This window comes from Acipenser ruthenus, chromosome 12 (assembly GCF_902713425.1).
Source record: "Acipenser ruthenus chromosome 12, fAciRut3.2 maternal haplotype, whole genome shotgun sequence".
NCBI lineage: Eukaryota > Metazoa > Chordata > Actinopteri > Acipenseriformes > Acipenseridae > Acipenser > Acipenser ruthenus.
This window is the reverse complement of record NC_081200.1, coordinates 1,867,809-1,888,678: the sequence shown is the minus strand read 5'-3', so window position 1 is coordinate 1,888,678 and position 20,870 is coordinate 1,867,809. Positions and strand designations below refer to the sequence as shown.

The 20,870-nt window shown below is 41.6% G+C and overlaps 2 protein-coding genes across 4 annotated transcripts; both read left to right on the top strand.

The window, feature by feature from the left end:
• Positions 1 to 3: 3 nt before the first annotated feature.
• On the top strand, positions 4 to 8,885 carry LOC117417268 (B-cell lymphoma 6 protein homolog). Of its 3 annotated transcripts, none has more exons than XM_059034297.1 (9): positions 4 to 137; positions 4,228 to 4,399; positions 4,633 to 4,854; positions 4,973 to 5,896; positions 6,068 to 6,240; positions 6,582 to 6,749; positions 6,986 to 7,116; positions 7,373 to 7,510; positions 7,767 to 8,885. In XM_059034297.1, the coding sequence occupies exons 1-9, from the start codon at positions 107 to 109 to the stop codon at positions 7,908 to 7,910; spliced, it is 2,103 nt and encodes a 700-aa protein (XP_058890280.1). In that variant the 5' UTR covers positions 4 to 106; the 3' UTR covers positions 7,911 to 8,885. The 3 variants fall into 3 exon arrangements, with proteins under 3 accessions (XP_058890280.1, XP_058890281.1, XP_058890282.1); XM_059034298.1 differs by lacking the exon at positions 4 to 137 and adding an exon at positions 2,098 to 3,271; XM_059034299.1 differs by lacking the exon at positions 4 to 137 and adding an exon at positions 3,574 to 4,134.
• Positions 8,886 to 9,501: 616 nt separating this feature from the next.
• LOC117417454 (somatostatin-1-like) lies at positions 9,502 to 15,568 on the top strand. Its single transcript, XM_034029615.2, has 2 exons — positions 9,502 to 14,462; positions 15,190 to 15,568. The coding sequence occupies exons 1-2, from the start codon at positions 14,331 to 14,333 to the stop codon at positions 15,388 to 15,390; spliced, it is 333 nt and encodes a 110-aa protein (XP_033885506.1). The 5' UTR covers positions 9,502 to 14,330; the 3' UTR covers positions 15,391 to 15,568.
• The last annotated feature ends 5,302 nt before the right edge of the window (positions 15,569 to 20,870 follow it).

Below are 20,870 nucleotides of genomic sequence, written 5' to 3'. Positions count from 1 at the left end.
GAAAATCGTGATCCTCCCCTGTCGTCTGAGAGTGGTGCAGTCACAAGCTCAAATTCTGAGAATTTAGCTCCTCGGATTCTTAGAACGGGGGTTCTTAGAAGTGGTGATGCAAGGAGTTTCTAGGAAAGCCTTACCAGGTGATAATTTTTTTTCTTCTGCCAATAAGTTCGCGCCAAGTTGTGCATTTTTCTTGCAGGTGGTTTGTTTCAAGGTCAAATTCGCCTCTGAATATGTGTTGTTAGCGGCATCTAGTCGATTTTCAGGTGCTTTTTGACAGTTGTGTGCGGCGTGTCAGTGTTGTCTCGCCTGGCATTAGACAGCGTCTGTACTGGAGTGTGGCGCGCCGTTGTTTGCTCCCTTGTCTGTCTACGCGCTGCTCGCCGCTTCTGCTGACAGACCGATTTGAACCTTATATTGCCGATACAGTACAGCGGGAGTCCTGTGGTAGTGAGATTACATTACACTTTCTCAACCAGCTGACAGAGCTTGACAGAATGATTTTGCAGGGTACGCGTCTGAATTGGCCGATCACTGTGTTTTGCATATAAAATAATGATTGAAAACGGTTGTTTTTCTGTTTATGCAATTGTATGATAATCGTGTTCCACCTGCACTGAAGCGTCTGGTACTTTTTTGTTGTTAGTGAGCGTATGGTACTTTTTTTCTTTTTTTAGCGAGTTGTTGATCGAAGTGTTTTGTATTTTTGTCGATATGAGTGACTCTTCTGGCTCTCAAACGGCATCCTGAGACGCGGCGATTGCTACAGGAGCTTGAGCTCGCTGCACAAGCCTCCCCTGTCTCAGATCAGGTTGCAGAGAGAAATGTAACTTTTACACCGTCGACCGCTTGCATTGGAGGGAGGCGAGGGAATGCGGGCTCCGGTATAGCGTTCAGGCGTAGCGCAGCTCTGCGACGGACTTCATGTAGCTTTCCATTCTACCTGCGGATGCGAAGTCAAGAACACGCGGGGACGAGGGCTTCAAATAGTATATAGCAGATAAACGCAGTAAAATAATGTTACTGGTGACAGGGTGCTGGTACTTTATGTCGATGCAAAATGTCATTAATATTAAGAGAAAAATTCCCAGGTCATTTTGCGAACAAGTGTTTATATAAAAAAAAAAACAAAAAAAAAATTCTTGAAGGTCGGCGTTCTGCTGTTTGTTAAAGTGGCTAGGATGTATGTTAAATATGCAAACTGTACAAAATTAGTTTGAGAGGGTGTTTTAAATAAATCCACGTCTGTCTGACTTGAGGGTTTTTAAATGTACGGTTAGTGTAACCAGAGCAGAAATATATATCACAGGCTCCCTTGAGAAAGATATGTACGTTGGGCGTTGAGCATATATATATATATATATATATATATATATATATATATATATATATATATATATATATATATATATATATATATATATATATATTGTGTGTGTTAATAAATCCGAACTGTAAAAAAAAAAAAAAAAATACCAGAAACGTGAAAAGATGGAAGTGGTTAATAAAGCTGAAGTGTACGCACACTTCACACGCGGAAACGTTTGCTAATTGCGACCGTGTGTTTACTTTCACCGTATCTCTGCGGTATTCGCCCCAAGTTCGCAAAAGCAGCCGTAAGCAGTTTATTTCAGCACAGCGCTGCCCTAGACTTTGGCATTGGGGCTGCGGGTCATAAATCTCTGTCCAGGATTATGTTGTTGGCCTCCCTCCACACGCTACTGCATGGGGCTGAGTGAGCTCTCTGCAGACGGGGTCGTGGAGTTCAGAATCGGGCATGTTTACACTGCGAGGGGGGGGAGGAGGGGGGGAGCACTTAATTTTAAAGTGGTTAGTTTTCTTGAGTGCAATTGAATTCTGCTAACATGTTTACCTCCTAATATACGCCTTAATGCTTGTGTTGTATAGAAAGAGTGTTCCATCGGAGTACCCTGTCTGCAACGAGAACAGCCCTAATGCATTTGCACGAGTAATCAGTTTGCTTTGTTTCAGAATATATTTAGCGACACCTTGTGGTCATTTTAAAAAAGGCACTATGAAGAAATGAGGAATGCAGTGGGAGAGGGGAGGGGTTGGTTTACACTTGAGGAGAGGGGGAGGGGTGAGGAAATACCAGACAGGTATTTGTGTTGTACAGCTGAACATTGTAGATATATATAAAGCCAGGTCCTATAGCACAGTGTACAGCATTCCACTAATGCCTGCCTCAGACTAGGGCAGCATGGAGAGTGCGTCGCACACGGCAGCACAGTGACAGCACTCGCTTATTGGTGGGGTGAAAGTTAATGTACTGAAACTTTGTTTTGTGCACGATCAACAGCGGTCGTGAATAACCACGTTAAATGAGTGGCTAACACTGTAATACAGCGTGGCTGAGAGCGGTGTTCGGGACGCTTTGTGATTTGCATTCGGACAATTCCTCAGTGAGGCGTCTAGAATTCTTGCGCTCGATCTTGAGCAGTTTCCGCATGTGTGCTTCCCGGAATGCTAATATTGTAGGTAGTTGAATCCTTAAGACACATTGGAGAGGAGGTGTAATATGGAAGTACATTCCTGCTGTTACCATAAACAAATTCTCTTGAGCAAAATTAAGTAAACAAACGGCAAGCTAAAAGCACTTTTATTAGTTATATCCCAATGAAATGGCGCCCTCTAGCGGCGTCAGAGCTAAACTGTTCTCCAGAGTCACTGAGTTACCCTCAAGATACGGGGGCGTTTTCTGAACATAGACGGGTTAGACTTTTTGAGAAATGCAGGGAAATTCACTGCGGGAATTTGTTAAAAGCTTTTATCAGATGAGAGTGCTCCAACACCAAGTGCAACCTTTCCCTTACTCATTGAAATCAAAGAGAAGAAAGTTCACGCATCGGAAAACAAGGTGACACGATATTCTTGAGTGGGCGTGCAGGTTAGTTTCAGTGCAGCGTTTAGTCTTTTGAACTTCACTTATCAGCCCGACGACCTGAAATCATCAATAAATATTTCCCAAATTACAAGGTGTTTTTTTTTTTTTTTTTTTTTCTCGCCCCGGATTTATTGAATATACTCCTTCAATTCAGTCAAACGTCATCCTCTCACCGCGTTTTACACTTGCACATGACGTCACGCTAACCCTGATGTAGTTTGAGAGCATGCAATTTCAATTCGAAAAACAAAGCTGGTGTGTCTAGGCGTTGTGTGCTGTTCTTCCCGGAATGAGGGAACCGCAATGTTCCCTGATAATGGCAGATCTACATTGTATTGCCTTCCTCCAGAGACACTGTTTAAACTTCGTGTAAGTATTGCAGGTCTGTTCTTTGGGAGGGAGATGCATGTCTTAACCCAATGTCCTTTAACTACATTTTAAAGGTAGTTTCACTTTTTTTTTCGTTCCATTGAAGATCGCTCTTGAAGCAATATAGTGTAGCTAGTGTTTATTTATTTGAAAATGAACAATTCAGTATTTTTACATCTTTCATGGCAACCTTTTTTTAAGCTTTTTTTTTTTTAACCCAATTACCAATAATTTATGTAATCTGTTTCCAATTGTATACTTTATTTTTTCTTTGTATATTTTATTTTAGTATTCATTTTTATAGGAGGAAACTAAAGGTTTCGTTTATTTTAAACAATAACCAGCACTGGTAAATGTCTTTCAAAGTTAATATGCAGTGCCAAACAGCTGTTCAAGATATCCGTTGTTATTATTATTATTATTATTATTATTATTATTATTATTATTATTATTATTATTATTTCTTCGCATATGCCCATATCCAGGGCGACTTACAATTGTTACAAGTTATCACAGTACAAAGTATTGCATTATAAAATATCACATTACAGAATGTCATACAGATGAGAGCAGATATGAAAGTACAATTTAATCAGTTCAAGTAAGAACAAAATAATGCATACAGTAACATTATAAATAAGAGCATATTTGAAGATGGTTGACTTTGTTGGGATTTACTTTGTGTTTTCTAAACACACATTTGTTTAACAAACTGAGGATTAAGTTTTATTTTAGTGTGTCTTCGTTAAGGCACATATGGCTGTAGAATGAGTTGCTGGCAAAAAGTTTATGTGCAACGCATTCGTTCTGTCCCAACTAAGACTGCAAGTTGCTAATCACAAATGGCTGAGGACCAGTATCCAGTAAGTCAGTTTGCCACAAATCGAATATCAATGCCAGCCTTTCAGGGTATGTGATTGTGGTTTCTAATGCGTGTACTGCATGTTGTTTTTCAGATCTTGACAAGATGTCTTGCGCAGCAGACAGCTGCATCCAGTTTACCCGCCATGCGAGCGACGTGCTTCTCAATCTGAACCGTCTGCGGAGCCGGGACGTGCTGACCGACGTCACCATCCTGGTGAACAGGCAGCCATTCCGTGCGCACAAGACCGTCCTCATGGCCTGCAGGTGAGGGTTCCACTTCCCTTCCCCATCTTTTATATATGTGACGTACCCACAGAACCCAAGAGCACAACGGGAATGCTCTTCCAAGGTTATTCCGACCAGTGAATGAGCTCAAATTGAGTTCTGCTTTTGTGGAAGCGTTAACCTACAGTACCCAGGTAGATTCGTTCTAGGAATATCTCAACAGAACTGAAACTCATTTGTTAGTAACATTGTGTCCTTTTTATTTTTTGAAGTGGGCTCTTCTATTCCATCTTCACGGACTCGCTGAAATGCAACATGACCGCCATCAGCCTCGACCCCAAGGTGGATCCGGACGGCTTTGCCATTCTGCTGGGCTTCATGTACACATCGCGGCTCAGTCTGAGGGAGAGTTCCATCGTGGCAGTCATGAACACGGCCGTCTACTTGCAAATGGATCACGTGGTCGATACCTGCCACAGGTTCATCCAGTCCAGGTGAATGGAGAATGAGAAATGCAATTCAAGTTAAATCGTGCACGGTAGAGTTTGTCCAGAGAACTTGCAGGTGCCATTGCAGATCAGTGTTAATGCCTTTCTTGTTTGTTTCTTCCAGTGACCGGAGCCCTTCATCCAAGCTGCTCACAGAAGAGTTTCTGTCCAGCTCAATGCTGCCTCAGGACATCCATGCTTACAGGCTGCATGAAGTGGCAGAGAGCTTGCCGGGCCGCATCCCTCCGTTCCGGGACAGGGGAGCCTATGGGCCCAACATGTACAATGCCAGCACATACCACCTGTATGGCAACATGCCTGTCCACAGCTTCCCCTTCTCCCTTGGAAAGCTGCCAGAAGCCAAATCTCCCTACCCGGACTACCCCAGAGGCGGTAGCCTCCACCAGAAGCACTGCTCTCCTCCTGATAACACTAACGCAGAGTACAGCAGGCCGGTGTCCAACGTCTCTTCCAGGGAAGCCCTGGACGAAGAGGTAAGGAAGGAGAGCCACTGCCACGTGCCACAGAGCCCCAAGCCCATGGGAATCCCTCTCAGGAAGAACAGCTTCTCCACACCGGGGCACGAGCAGGCGGACAAGGGCAAGCGGAGCCCGTCTGTGGAGGAGGAGCTGAGCCCCCGGCACTACCCCTTGAGCGGCTCAGCCGGCAGCCGCAAGGCCATGATGAGCAGCCCTCAGAGCCCACTGAAATCAGACTGCCAGCCCAACTCCCCCACTGAGTCCAGCAGCAGCAAGAACGCAGCCTTCTCCCAGACCGCCAGCTCCCCCACCTCCCAGTGCCCCCCAGACCCCAGACGCAACTGGAAGAAGTACAAGCTCATTGTGCTGAACTCCAGCAACCACAGCAAGGAGGACAGCAGCAGCAGCAGCAGCAGCGGAAGCCCCCGGGACACGGAGACTCACTCCCCAGCCTGCCTGCAGAGCAGCGAGCCGGAGAGCATGGAGCTCCACACCCCAGCCAAGATGAGCGAGCATGAGGGGGACCTGACAGCCCCCCAAGCTAGCCGGCTCAACAATATCATCAACAGGTATGCATGGTCTTTACATCTTGTGTATAAATGCGTGTTTTTTTTTTTGTTTGTTTGTTTTTGTTTTTTTCCCATTCATGCATGAAATATATAGAAGCCTCCTTTGCTCTTTTATCCCGTGAAGTCTGTGTGCATCTTCTGATTTTTGTTGTTCACGTTCCTGGTTTACAGATCCCTGGAATCCCCTCGGAGTCACAATGAAAGCCACTCTTCTCTCTACATGAACCATTTGAAGTGCGGCTCCCAGTCCCCCCGGCACTCTGAAGTGTGCCCCAGCATTCCCGGATCTCACTGTGGGGAGGAGATGACGGAGCTGCATTCGGAATACTCGGACTCCAGCTGTGGTGAGGCGTGAGGATATTGCATTTACATAACGTGTGGTCGAAGCTGGGGGTGGTGGGGGGCGGCTTGGGTGTTCAGGTCAACCTGGTTAAATTCACAACTACAGTACAACTTTACAAAAACGATTGCTCTTGTGACTTGCATAATCCAATCTGCTAAACACATCACTGCAATACAGCTCAGAGCTGTTAAGATGGTGCAAACGTCAAACAAATCCATGTGCAACTCGTAATCAAAGAATCAATATCAAAGTTGTTCTTTCAGAAAAGCCTAGCATGTATAAAAGTAAAAATCGTGTTTTTTTTTTTTATTTATTTAATTTTTTTTATTTGTGTGTCTTTAGAAAATGGAACATTTTTTTGCCATGAATGCGACTCCAAATATACAGAGGAGGATGCTCTTAAAAGACACACTCTCCAGGTCCACAGTGACAAGCCATACAAATGTGACCGGTGCCAGGCTGCCTTCCGCTACAAAGGAAACCTCGCCAGCCACAAAACCGTCCACACAGGTATGGGCCTGTCTCAGCTCTGCCTCTTCATCAGAGCCTGAACCTGGTTTAATAGAGCCTTATGGTTACACTGCCAGTGTTCCTTCAACGCTTCCCTGTTTAACGCAGATATCTTTGCATTGGAAACCGTAACTGTAGTATTAGTTTCTAATGTGGCCATGTTTTAGTAAGGACCGCTGTTTATTTGGAATACCGTCAATGCAATCTTTTCTTATCCCCATTTTGTTTTTTTGTAGGAGAGAAACCTTATCGCTGTAACGTCTGCGGTGCTCAGTTCAACAGACCAGCTAACCTCAAGACCCACGCTCGCATCCACTCGGGAGAAAAGCCATACAAATGTGAAACCTGTGGTGCACGCTTTGTACAGGTAGGTGACCACAGTGACTATTACACTGCTCTACCCCTGTGGAACATAGACTGATGGTAAATTTAACAGGTATAATAAAGAAATGAACCAGTATAGGACTTGTTTTGTTTTTGTTTTTTTTTTATAAATAATTCTGCACATGGCTGGTAGAGCAAAGACCTGTTGAGGGGGGGGGGGGGGTGTAGCCCACCCCTGCTGTACAGGCTTGGTGTGGCGTCGATGACTGACTGCATGTTTCTGTCCTCTCTCCTGTAAGGTTGCTCACCTGCGTGCTCACGTGCTGATCCACACAGGAGAGAAGCCGTACCCCTGTGAGATCTGCGGGACTCGCTTCAGACACCTGCAGACCCTCAAGAGCCACCTTCGCATCCACACAGGAGAGAAGCCTTACCATGTAAGCACTGCGCGCCCATCACCTTGTACATTTCAACGAGCGTGCTTGAAGTGCACAGGATCGAAACGCCCAGCTAGATTATAGATGGAAATGCACTCGCTGGAATTCATACAATACACTAACAATACTAAAAATAAAGCTTTCCTGTTTAGTTATGCAAAATGTATAATCGAGCAAGTTTGTCTTTGAGACAAATTGTATTCTCTGTATCTTTCTGTAATGTTTCTAATTGGTCTCCCTCCATCTCTCATTTTAGTGTGAGAAATGCAACTTGCATTTTCGCCACAAGAGCCAGCTCAGACTCCACCTTCGACAAAAGCACGGCGCGATCACGAACACCAAGATACAATACCGCACGCCCATTACAGACCTGCCCACAGACCTGACGAAGTCCTGCTGAGCTACTGGGTCAGGAACCGAAACAAGATGAGGTTTCAACACCCCTGGATTCTACAGTCGTCCAAATGTGGAGAGGCTCACTGCTCTGGGAAAGGACAGCCAGACCACGTCTGCCAACCTAAACGGGTTTTCTATACATGTGAAACAAAAGCCACATTTGAGTCAGTATTGCCTATAGTCACTTTTATTGTCTATATATAAAGATGGGAGTGTTTTTAAGCGATCTATATATATTCTTTATTTTGGGGGAAAAGGATGGAATGTACAAAAAAAATCCAGAATTGTATTTTGTATAAAGAGCCTAGTTTTATGAGAGTACTATAAATTTAAGTGAAGGATGGTATATTTTTAAGGAAAATGGTACAAATCTATTAATGGTGGAGTTTTTTTTTTAAGTGTGTGTAATTTTATATGTATAATTTTATATATAAATAAATTACACAATTGCCTATTTCATGGAATTGGCAGACATGGCAAATGCAGTGCTTGTGTAGCGTACTGCTGTATAAATGCATTTTAAAAACAGACTGGCTTCTGCAGGCAGAGGCCAGTCAGGGCTTGGTGTTTTAAAAGTATGTATTTGAAGGTATTGCTTCTGTAGAAGCAAACTGTTTTCTCTAATACTTATTTGTACAGAAATGTTTTTGTTTGTTTTGTAAGTGAAGGTTGATAGTTTCTTTGTTTTAGAAGCTGCAGTCATTGGTATTTGTACATGCTGTGTACTGAAGGTGCCTTTCTCTGTGGTGAAACATTTTCAATCAGTCCAATACAATACAGTCCAGTACAGCAAGGTACGACTTCAAAGGAATTTTTAAAATGCTTTTATCATTGTCCTCCAGAACCTGTGCAATCAACGTGGTTTACCTGTAAATCTCCAGGAGGCTTTGGGGTGTGGTCTTTTAAACTGCATTAAGCTTATATTGTAAAAATATAGGTGTATGAATGTAAAATAAAATGTCGGAATATTGAATTTTAATGCACATTTGTCTCTGGGTTTATTTGGCTAGTCTCTACAATGGAGAAGGAGTGTTCTGAGTGAGAATCTCTAAAGTGGAAGTGTTTGCATTTAGTCCCATAATAGTCTATCCTGGTCCACACAACCTGAGAACGAGTGCTATAGAGAGTCTGCAATGGGGAGGCTGTAGACTGGACTCCAGGCACTATGGGGAGGCTGTAGACTGGACTCCAGGGATGCCTCAGTTTATACTGGGGTCATTCTCCTCCCGCTATCTGATTAGAATTAGCTATTGGTCTCCTACTTTAGATTTATTAATGTATAAAGGCAAATCTTTTAACACTACAGTACAGTTGATGTGACTGTTCTGTTGCTCACAAAATAAGGGCACACCTCTGAAGGACTTTATAGAATTGAATTGCAAGCAACAGAAGTACAAAGACTCATTTTAAGGAGCTGTATGTGGCAATGTGTTACTTTTAAACAATTACATTCTCCCATATGTTGTCTTAAGATAGCTGTTCTAACACTGTCCAATAATAATATAATTGTTGACGTGCTACAATCTGCTGCCCTAGCCGACAGGATGTTTGAAATGTGTTCTCATTTGAACAGAAACGCTTTTTTTTGATGAAGGCTTGGTGGAGGTGCAGGTGCAGCTAAACCGCAAGCAAAGCAGGAAGGAAGTTGTCTTCAGACGTGCAAGACCCCAAAAAAGCCTGGTGATGGTGAAACTTCAAGAGGCTGAGTGTTCTTTATATTTGTATAAGACCATAATCTTTCGTGTTTTCATCGCCCTGTTCACGCACTGCAGGTAAACGTGGCAGCCTGTATGCTCTGGCGGTCAGTCTTATAAATCAAATGGTTAGAATAAATAACTAGGCTTTCCCCGCTCTTAAAAACGTAATTTATGTTCTCAATCACTGTAAAGTTCAATATTTAAGTACAAAATATTTTGCTAGAAGTATTGGAGATGTAAGTAACACTATTTTACATGCCCAATACACAGGATATCACCCTGGTGCCGAATGTTTGAAAGTGCTCGTTAATACAGCTGTCTGTTGGAGCTGTATTATTGCTGCTAGAACAGGTTGAACTCACTTAGGCAATTGCTCAGCAATGTGGTACAGTGTGGTGCTCATCGAGAACGGGTTTAGTGGCTCCACCTTATGTTCCCTGTATCTCAACCAGCAGAACTCGTTTCAAGGTGTAGCGTGCAGATTCAGGTGAGACTGATCACTTGACTGGCCCCTCGCTCACCCAGGCCAGTTTAGAGCAGATCTAGCAGGAAACTGAGTGCTGTTGATCGCGTATAAATATTAAACAGAAACAGGACCGGGGCAGGATTTCACAGAGGATTGCATTGTTCACATTTCTGATGTCTGAAGTCACGTAAACACAGTTTCTACAAAACAGAAAGTAAAGAGTGTTATTAGATTAACTGGCAAACTTCCAAGTCCATGTTTTCCCCAAATCGTCAAACCTATCTCAGCCTCGTGGAGTGCAGCAGAGGAGGGCAGATCCCTTCCACACTGGGCTTTTGTTCCTGCTACGTTCCTAATCGTTTAAATGAAGCAATGGAACCTCTGCCAGGTCCTACTGCAGGTCACTGCTTCGTTTTACCTGCTGGAATAGAACAGCAGCATCCCAGGTACGCAAAGTTGCCATATCAAAAAGAAAAAGGGTGACACTTACATAAGGCAATACTATCATTTCACCAGCAGATGTCAGTATAACACTAGGATACTGAACATTCACAGGCTATTTTCATGATCAGTAGTGCTTAAGCTCTGTCAGCTGTACATCTGTAACAGAGAACCTAGGATATTGAATGTAGGATCAGACCTACCGTGAGTAGAAGTCTTTTTTTTTTGGGGGGGGGGGGACTGCTCCAACCCATGTGGCTGAATACAGGACCTGTACGGTAGTGTGTGTTGATGATGATGTCATAGGATTGGCGCTAGGGGGCAGCAATAGCATAAACCACACTTAGCTCAAAGACGTGCTTTTATTGTGGTTGATGTGACATGCACAGGATAAGACAATGTATTGTATTAACAAAGCGGCTTTCATCCACACAAGATCTGAAGCACCGTAGAATCGAGTCACGCTCTCCGTCTCCACCACAACACAACAGCTTTGACGATTTGCTTAATAATTAATTATTAAAAAAAAAAAAAACGGCAGACCACAAGATGGCAGTATAGTTCTGTATCGTTCAGTTTGTTGTGAGGGGTGCTTGACGTATTCTGCTTCACGTCTGAAGAGAATTCAGAGAACTTTACATTACAGCCTTCACAGAAACAGATTTCTCATAAACAGAGCTAAACCAAGCTACACCTTTGCTAGATATACACACAGCATGCATTGGGGCGGTATGCTATGGAAAATTCATCGGTATACAACTAGCCCTCACACCTGTACAGTATATATGGATTCATTTATTGAAATGAATGATACTTTTCATTGTACAAGGTTATTGTCATGTAATCAGGTTGTGTTTTAGTATTTTGCAAATCATTACATTCTGTACGTTTATGGTTGTGTGAGTGCTGATCCTCCAACCCAACCCCAACCCCCAGCACCATGCCACATGTCACAGGATCAAGAGCCTGGTTCTGGATTGGACCCGTCTGTTAAGCAGTGATATCTCAGCTGGCCTGCTCTGAACAAAGGGCTTGAGTTCAAAACTAAGCAGAAGCTTTGAAAATGAGAGCTAATTCTCTGACCAGCTATTCACTGCCTGTAACAATCAATAGGTGGTCTGTTTTTGGGATTAACTCCATTAGCCGAGCAGGCCATAAGTCAAACTGACATACGGCAGTCAAGTACATTCTTAACTATGAAGAAAGCCGGCGCTGATGTGCCAGTGGGGCAGGAAACCAAACAATAACACCAGCACAGATCAGCAATAAGATGTGCGTTGGAGCTCTTATAGCAAACATTTGTTTTTCCTCATCTAACGTGTCCCTTATAAAAGTTTCTTATTGTAAAATCAGAGCAAAGTTTGAGCTCACACGATTATGTGTGTGTGTTTTTGTCAAGTCTAGCTACCCTTATAATAGTTTACTGTAATAAAAGCACAGCAAAGTTGAATAGCATAGTTAGGAATTGTAACGAGGTATGGTAAAGAATGTTAAAAAAAACAAACATGGCAAACCATTACAAAACTATGGTAAATGCATAGTATAACCATAGTAAAACTGCAAAAGTACCTTGCAAATGTGGTAAACTTTTATAGCTTTACTCGTATCCTAACACTTAGAATATGGTCATTTCAATTGGGCTTTCCACTGCCCATGTCATCCATTGATAGGAGACTCACATGAGCACTAGCCTTGAAAACCTACAGTTGTATATACTTGTGTGTGCCTTTATAACAGAAAAGTATAATAAAGCATAGTGAAAGCATATGTAGTAATTGTAAAGACCAGAGAGGTATGGTAAAGCATATGGGCAAATCATGATAAATGCCTAGTACACCATGTAATAAGCATGGCAAAACTGCAAAAATACCGTGCAGAAATACTGTGGTAAAGTTTTATAACTGACCTGGAGGTTTTTTGCTCAGAGGATCTTGCCCATTCTACAGTGTCCACTTTCTTTGATTCAATGCAAAGGTTTGTTCAGAAAAAACCCCAGATATATTTAACTACAAAAGATTTTGCTGGAAGTAAACAGATACAGTATTTGAGACCAAACTGTTTAGAAATGCAATCCAATGTATCTAAATAGCTTCACTTAGTGAAAGTCACCACTTGAAAAAAATAAGTAAATAAACATGTAGCAACACTAAATTGCATTCCGATTAAATACATGTGAATCTTTAAAGATGCCGTTAACACATCGGCGTGTCAGTGTTTTAGGAGCTGTGTTGTTATACTGAAAGAACAGAAGACGTCAGGAAGGCAGTTTCTCAGCTAAGATACAGCAGAATCGAAAGAGCAATTTGTATTACAATTATATCTACAAAAATCTTTCAGAAACCACAATGTAAGCCTCTTCAGCAATTACCATCCTTTTTATAGCTAAACATTCCTTGAATCTGTACAGGATAGTCATGAAATCCTCACACATAATACACCAGGTCAACAGAGGGAACATTGTACTAATTCATTTTCACTGCCTCCAAAGTGTTCGATGTTTGTATGTCTAATACCCACATCACCGTCTTTAATGTACCACTTTAACTCTATTAGCCATTTCTAAACTATGACAGTTTCTTGCTTTAGATATTAGATATTAATCCCATGGCCCAACACAGAGCCAGGAGTGTGTTCATTTAAGCATTACCAGCATGACAGAGACAGTGTGACTGGGAGGTCAGAGTTGACGAGCGTCCGGTTTACCTTCTGATCTCTTCCAGTTACCTGAACCAAATCTAGAGCAGTTAGCAGACTTCACAGAAACCAGAACCCGAATCTGAACCTGAAAATCAGCATCTTGGGTTTATCATGATGCCGAAAGAAACAGGAAACTCAGAACCGCTTGAGGCTGTATTATTATTATTATTATTATTTATTTCTTAGCAGACGCCCTTATCCAGGGCGACTTACAATTGTCACAACATATCACATTATACATTATTTCACATTATACAGATATCACATTATTTTTACATACAATTACCCATTTATACAGTTGGGTTTTTACTGGAGCAATCTAGGTAAAGTACCTTGCTCAAGGGTACAACAGCAGTGTCCCCCACTGGGGATTGAACCCACAACCCTCCGGTCAAGAGTCCAGTGCCCTAACCACTACTCCACACGGCTGCCCTGAGTTCTTTACTCCAAATTATCCTACAATAAAATAAATAACAGTTTTAAAAGTTCTTTAAGATTGTACCACTGTGTTGTATTGTATTGTGCTGTATACCAGAATATTCAACACAGGATGTTTGAATGTATTCTTTGTGACAAGCACCCTTTGAAAATCAAAGTAGGCAGCCAACATCTTTCTTTTAAAACCCTCCATTAAAAATATGCTATTAACTTCCTTAGCTCATAACATTGTTTTTGTTAAGTATAATGTTTAACATTGAAGTCCGCATCATTACATTTCCATGCAGTTCTGGTTTTAGCTTGCTTGCCTACAATGCGATGTTGAGTTTACTGCAGATCAACTAAAAGCACCAAAGCTAAATATCTCAATAGCTACGATACTGGTTTTATGTTTTGATTAAGTAGCCCAAGGTTCCATAAAACACTTCGGTTTTTATGGCTAAACAAAGAGAATGACTACATTTCTCAGAGAAGCAAAGCAGTCGAATCACTAAATGCTAACAACTCTTACAATGTGGAAGGCGGAGACATGGCACACAAAGTCCATTGATCATGGTAACCCCTCCTCCTTGACGTGTGGAGGCCAGTTTAAAAAGAGACTTAGCAGACCTCGGAACCAGACAACAGCGACAGCTCCAGAAACACACTGACTGCTCCCTATCATCCGCTTGCTGCCGTAGAGAAGATGGTGTCTTGCCGTGCCTTGTGGGTCTTGGCTCTCCTGGGTCTTGCCATAGCTGTCTGCAGCGTCAGTGCAGCTCCACATCCAAACCTTCGGCTCAGGCAGCGAAATGGGGCTACGGGGATAGGGGCACAGGTAACACCTCGACAGCTTTCCTTTCATCTGTTTAAAATGAACTTAAATATGCTGCTCGGCTCACAGCCAATGACTCTTCCTTCCTCCCTGTGAGGAAATTCATTTGAAATCTTGTGTTGTGACTGCTGTGGATAGTGCATAGCCCACTGGCTCTAAAAATTCAAGCAATTCCACCAGCTGGTATTACCTGCTAGGCAAGTGGCTTTTGAGGTAACCGTCATTGGCACCCCAAGTCTGCAAGACTACCTTTTTTGTTTTCTCTGTAATGAAGACATTTAAAAAGTGAGCAATTGAGTCAAGGTTTTGTTAAAGTAAACCTCCCACTAATAAAGGCCTAACAGTCAATAATTGGTGGGACTGTGACTGATGCACTCAGTATCTGATTAGGCCAGACAAGTTATAATGTAGCTGACTGCAGTTGAGAATCAAGAATTCCACACAGTTAACAGCTTTATTTAAAAAAAAAATTGTACCCACATTGCATGTCTGGTTTAGACTGCCTTCAATACTGCAAATCAGAAAAAGGCAGCTAGCCAAGGTGCTGAAATAAAGTGACTACGTGTTTAATTATCTATTACTAGCCTTTGGTTTTTAAAATTTGATATTTTGAGAATTAATTTTTTTATATATATTTGGAGAACATTTGGAGAATATATATATATTGAGCATGAATGAGCAGCATTGCTTGTGCAGTCCCACATGACCAGAGGCTCGTCTTTTGTTGCAGGAATCACCCAAGTACTCCTTGGATGACCTGCTCCTGCAGCTGGCTCAGCCTGAGAGAGACGTCCTGGAGTATGATGAGCAGGGCGAGGCCCGGCTTGAGAGATCCCAGGAGTTCGAGAACGACCCCAGCATGGGCCTGCCCCCCCGGGAACGCAAAGCCGGCTGCAGAAACTTCTACTGGAAAACATTTACATCATGTTAAACATTTAAGAAAAAAAAAAACTTCTCTTATATCTTGTCTTAGATCTAAATTCTCTTGACGTGAAGTCCACAATGTAACAAACTAGTGAATGAAAACAAAGGCTTTGTATTTGATTAATTACAGTGTCTGCAATGCTTAGTTCATGTTTCTGATTAAAAAAAATATATTTAAATGGAAATCTATTGGGTCTATTTTCATGATCTAAACGGTGACCGATCTTAACACCTCCACCCTTAAAATGTTTAAACCTACTATTACGCTAAATATACAGTTCCATTTACTGTGGTTGACAGGGAGCAAGAAACACAGGCAGGATTACTATGTGGTTGGGTCCTATAATTAATCTGGATCCTTTGGTATCCAAGTTGCACCGATGATGAAAAGGAAATGCTTGCTGAGTCCATTATTTCGTCATTTCAGTAACAGTTTCCTTACCACATCATAGCTATGCACTTAGCTGCAGTACATGGAACCAGAACAACATGTATTAAACCCTGCACGTTCTCAGAGTCTGTGCACCCTTTATTAGTCGTACCTGGCTAAGAACTAGATTCAGATTTCAAAGCTAATGCCGTGGTCCCAGTGGGTCCAACAGGAGCAGGAGAGGATTTTACTGAGCCCCCCAGCACACAAGACCTACCTTGATACACTGCAGCCCAAAGTAGGTTGTTTTCCTGTACCATGCATAATAATTTATGCGCTTTTCATGGAATTGATGGAAAAAGGTCATTTAAAATGCAAAAAGCCAAACAATTTATGATTCTATTCATTTAAATAAATCAAAAGGCTGAATTTAAAGTAAACATAATTTGTTGCTTTTTCTTTTTGCATAATTGCTCTGACCTGGAAATCACAGAGTTGATTCATTCTTATTTTGTGTGAGTGGTTTGAGAAGAGCAGTTAAATCAGACATGAATTATTATTTATTTCTTAGCAGATGCCCTTATCCAGGGCGACTTACAATTGTTATAAGATATCACATTATTTTTACATACAATTACCCATTTAAACAGGTGGGTTTTTACTGGAGCAATCTAGGTAAAGTACCTTGCTCAAGGGTACAGCAGCAGTGTCTCCCACTGGGAATTGAACCCACGACCCTCCGGTCAAGAGTCCAGAGCCCTAACCACTACTCCACACTGCTGCCCGGAATGAACTGTGAAGCACCAGTGGTAAAGGAATGAACCCGTTAAATTATCTACAGGGAGACCATGAGTACACTCACACTGCGCTTGGGCAAACTCATGACATGTGATAATGGACACAAGCCGCAATGCCAGGCTTTCCACTTTCCAATGATGAAAAGATGATGAATAGGACTTATTTGCATAAAATATAAGACAACACATTGAAAAGGGAATGTACTTTGGTTCTTGCAATACTGGACGGTGGTGTAACATACTCACAGTAGATAAAGAGTTCAAATTGGACATTTCTGGAGTTTAAGATACCTCCCAGGGAAGATACTGTGATGCAAATTAAGGGCGATTACTGTAGAGGCCAGCTCACAATCGTTAATTTATATCAATAAAAGGTACAGATTTCAGGTGATCATAATGACAAACAAAAAGAAAGCCACATTTTAACGCACTGGAAAACCCATTCAGGAATAAAGTAATACAATTCAAAAATGCTGATGACATTTCATTTAATTAAGTGCTTTGAAAAAGTGTCCCCTAATGGGGGAAGTAATGCACTTTTCATTTGCGTTTCCTGCTGCTGAAAAAAATATGTATTTTTCTTTTTTCACTTACCGGGAACAGGCACATAATTGCCAACGGTAATTATTACTCAATAAAGCAGCACTTTTGACTAATTTGTTGCAGCTTTTATTTCTTTTTCTTTTTTTAAATAACATCCTGCATTTTGGCAGCAGGAAGCTGGAACATGTAACACAGTCACCTCAGGACCGTAACTACATTGACAAGCACTGTTTTATATTTTGTATTTTCTGGATCACACAGAAAGAAAAATATTCTCTTCTCCAAAAAGTCAGATATTGTAAAACAAGTAACTGTCCTACTGTGGATGTATTTACAGCAACACATGTTTAGCCTGCATAAAGTATTCATATCCTGTATACTGCAAATGTAGTCATTATGCAAATTTTGCAGCATATTCTGTGCATCTTGATGATTTTAACGGAACATCTACATTGTGTCTGCCTTAGGATCTACATGAAACTTCTTCCTCAATGAAGAACTATATATTACTCAAATCCATGTACATCTGCATTGAGAAGAAGTTATTTTGGGGCTCTTGGGAGCGTGCATCAAATACTGTACATCAAACCCCTTCTTTCACTGAAAGAACATTGGCCCTACTGCAATCGTGGTTTTAGAGCTTTTAACCTCCTCTCATCTCACAGACAGAATCCACAATGGCAGTGTATCACACAAGGCTGCCTGCTACATTATCAAACACAATTATGTGGTCACACATTTGGAAAATATAATGGGAGTACCTCAGACTTTGTAGACTGGCTTTATAGTTAATATTGTGAGGAATATTTAGGGAACAAAGCTTTCCTAGTAGTAGGGCAGCAGTGTGGAGTAGTGGTTAGGGCTCTGGACTCTTGACCGGAGAGTTGTGGGTTCAATCCCCAGTGGGAGACACTGCTGTTGTACCCTTGAGCAAGGTACTTTACCTAGATTGCTCCAGTAAAAACCCAACTGTATAAATGGGTAATTGTATGTAAAATAATGTGATATGTGAAATAATGTATAATGTGATGTCTTGTAACAATTGTAAGTTGCCCTGGATAAGGGCGTCTGCTAAGAAATAAATAATAATAATAATATTAGTTTTCATCTTCAAAGTAACAAATTACTGTGCATGCCGTTCCTTTGACAGAAAAGCATGCAAATTCCATTGTAAATCCCAAACCATTTCAAGGCATGAATGTATTACAGTTGCAACCTCTGTGCTGCTTTTCAGCTCTTCCAAACAGGCCTATGCTCAACTGCTGTGCTGATTTCAATCAAAACCTCCACATATTAGACGAACAGAAACCTCAGATGTGATCAAATGCAATTTGAAGGCTGCGTCGCTTAACCTTATCCTTAACCTTTTCCTTTCTGAAGACGTTACCAAACAGCTTCTGTCTCTAGATTATTGCGACACAGGAACGGTTGCTGGGATGACTATTCGCAACCCGAAAGCGTCAGCCTTCATGTCTTCATTCCAGTCTGTTGATTTTCTCTGCTGTTTTTACACACGAGTGAGCCTGTTTCTCTTAGATTACCCAAGAGTCGCCGAGGTGCTATGCAAAACAGACAGTTTGACAGTGTAATTAGCTGGTACGGATTCCTGCATTTCATGATAGGATTAAAAAAAAGCTGTCAGTTGTCTTGTCTTGACATCCTCACACTAGAACTGTCTGGCTATGCGACTTTGTTTGGGGGGAGGGGGACTGTGTAATAACAGAGGAACTATGAACAAAATAACAAAATATCTAAATGATTGCAGCAGTGCTTTGTTTAAAGAGTTAGTAGCTTCCGATAATCTGTGTTGCATTTAATCTCAACATGTTGTTCACAAGATGTGAATGAAGACAGAGAGGTTGTCAACGGGGCAGCGGATATTTTAGATACAACAACACATTCTTATTGTGATGGCATCGCTGCGTCCCTGGAGAGGGAGAGGGAGGGAGAGAGAGAGAGAGAGAGAGAGAGAGAGAGAGAGAGAGAGAGAGAGAGAGAGAGAGAGAGAGAGAGAGAGAGAGAGAGAGAGAGAGAGAGAGAGAGAGAGAGAGAGAGAGAGGAAGCCGTTTGTCATGGTCACGAAGGCTCCTTCAGGATCTGTTTGATTCTGCAGCCCACTGACAGGGGTTCGTTGCAGGAAAGATGAGTCTATATGCACAGACATTTGAAATTCATGATCTCCGCAGTTCCGGTTGTACCATCGCTGCGTTGTTATTATGCACAGCATCCATCTGAGATCAATGATTGCAGTCCTGATGTTTTTGTAAAGCACAGAACACAATAAAGAATTGAACCGTTTAGGTTCCTGGTTTTCAAAGGTAAGAGAACAACTAACTATAACGAATCAGGATACACTTTGAAATACAGGTACATTAACGATGTACCATACATCAACGACATGCTTTTTAACAGTTATTTTCCTGATCAGCATCAAATAACACATTCTAGTTAATGTCTTTGGAAGTGTATCCCCAAATGTTTTCTTTTTAACAGTACTGGTATATCTTCGAAGAATATAATCAAGATATTCTAAATGTCCTTCTAACAGCCTCATCTTGTTTGCATGGGTAATAAATACAAACAAAGCCTTAACTTCATCATAATCAAATGCAATAACAAAGTGATCTATTCAAGGTCACCACAAATCAAGTACAAGTGAATGAAACCTGGTCGCACTGCACATTGAGCCTGAAAAGCACAGGAGCATTGTTTTGTTGGGATGGCATCCAGCACTGAAGTCCCTGAGTCTTGTTACAAATCCGTCTAACCCAGACCTCCCTGGCTCTCTCTCTCTCTCGAGCTACCAGAGGTGTTGATTGCAGCGCTTGCAGGAGGGCCTCAGAGAGGTGGCGACCCTTTCCAGTAGAAATTAGTGACATTCTTTGCATCCAGCTTCATCCAGCAACAGTTTCATTAGGCCTCCAGCGCTGAAATAAAAAAAAAAAACATGCCTTCAAAGTAATTGGCTTGAAAAACGAGTGAGATGAGAGGCAGCAACTGTCCCTTTTGAGCCGGTGCTAATTAGATCCATGCTCCTGCACAAAGGGTTTCCATTGGGGGGGGGGGATTGTTTTAATGTTTTACTTCTTCTGTTGTGAAGAACAATCACTACACAAGTCATGCAGATGCTTCTTATTTCTATTTCAGATTAGTTGCTCACAGAGCACTTCACATGCATTCACTAACAGGATTAATAATCTCCCAAAGTCTCAAAATACATGAATTCAACTCCAGTGGCATACGCATCTCAGATAAATAATACACACTGTACCGCCCCCTTATTCAAAGGATGCTTTTTTGTCTGCTTTTATTTCAAACTTTGTTTTTTATGACTAAAATACTTTTTGGTATTCATGAAATGGTTGTAGAATTGTTGTGTTTTTGCTTTGTGAAAAAAATATATAGTTTGTTATTCATTAAAAGCAGGTGATTCGCTTTCACATTTCTTTAGACTGGAAAGTATACTACTTACATCAACTACTATGTGTTTTAGTTAAATTTAAATTAACTATGCATTTTCTGTGTAGTAGCTGATCATTTTACAGTAGTACCTACATTGGGGCTGGTCATTTTACAGACATGCTGCGTAATTACAAGAGTAGCCAATCACCTTCCCGATAACGTTTTAATTTCTGACATGAAATACGCTTATAAAAAATCAAGAACAAGGGAAATTGCAAATCATGAGGGCTAGAGATCTTCTTCCACGATGCAAATACAGATTTGCTGAGTGCTGACGACTTCTTGAGTCAGCCAATGTTGACCGTGACACGGTTC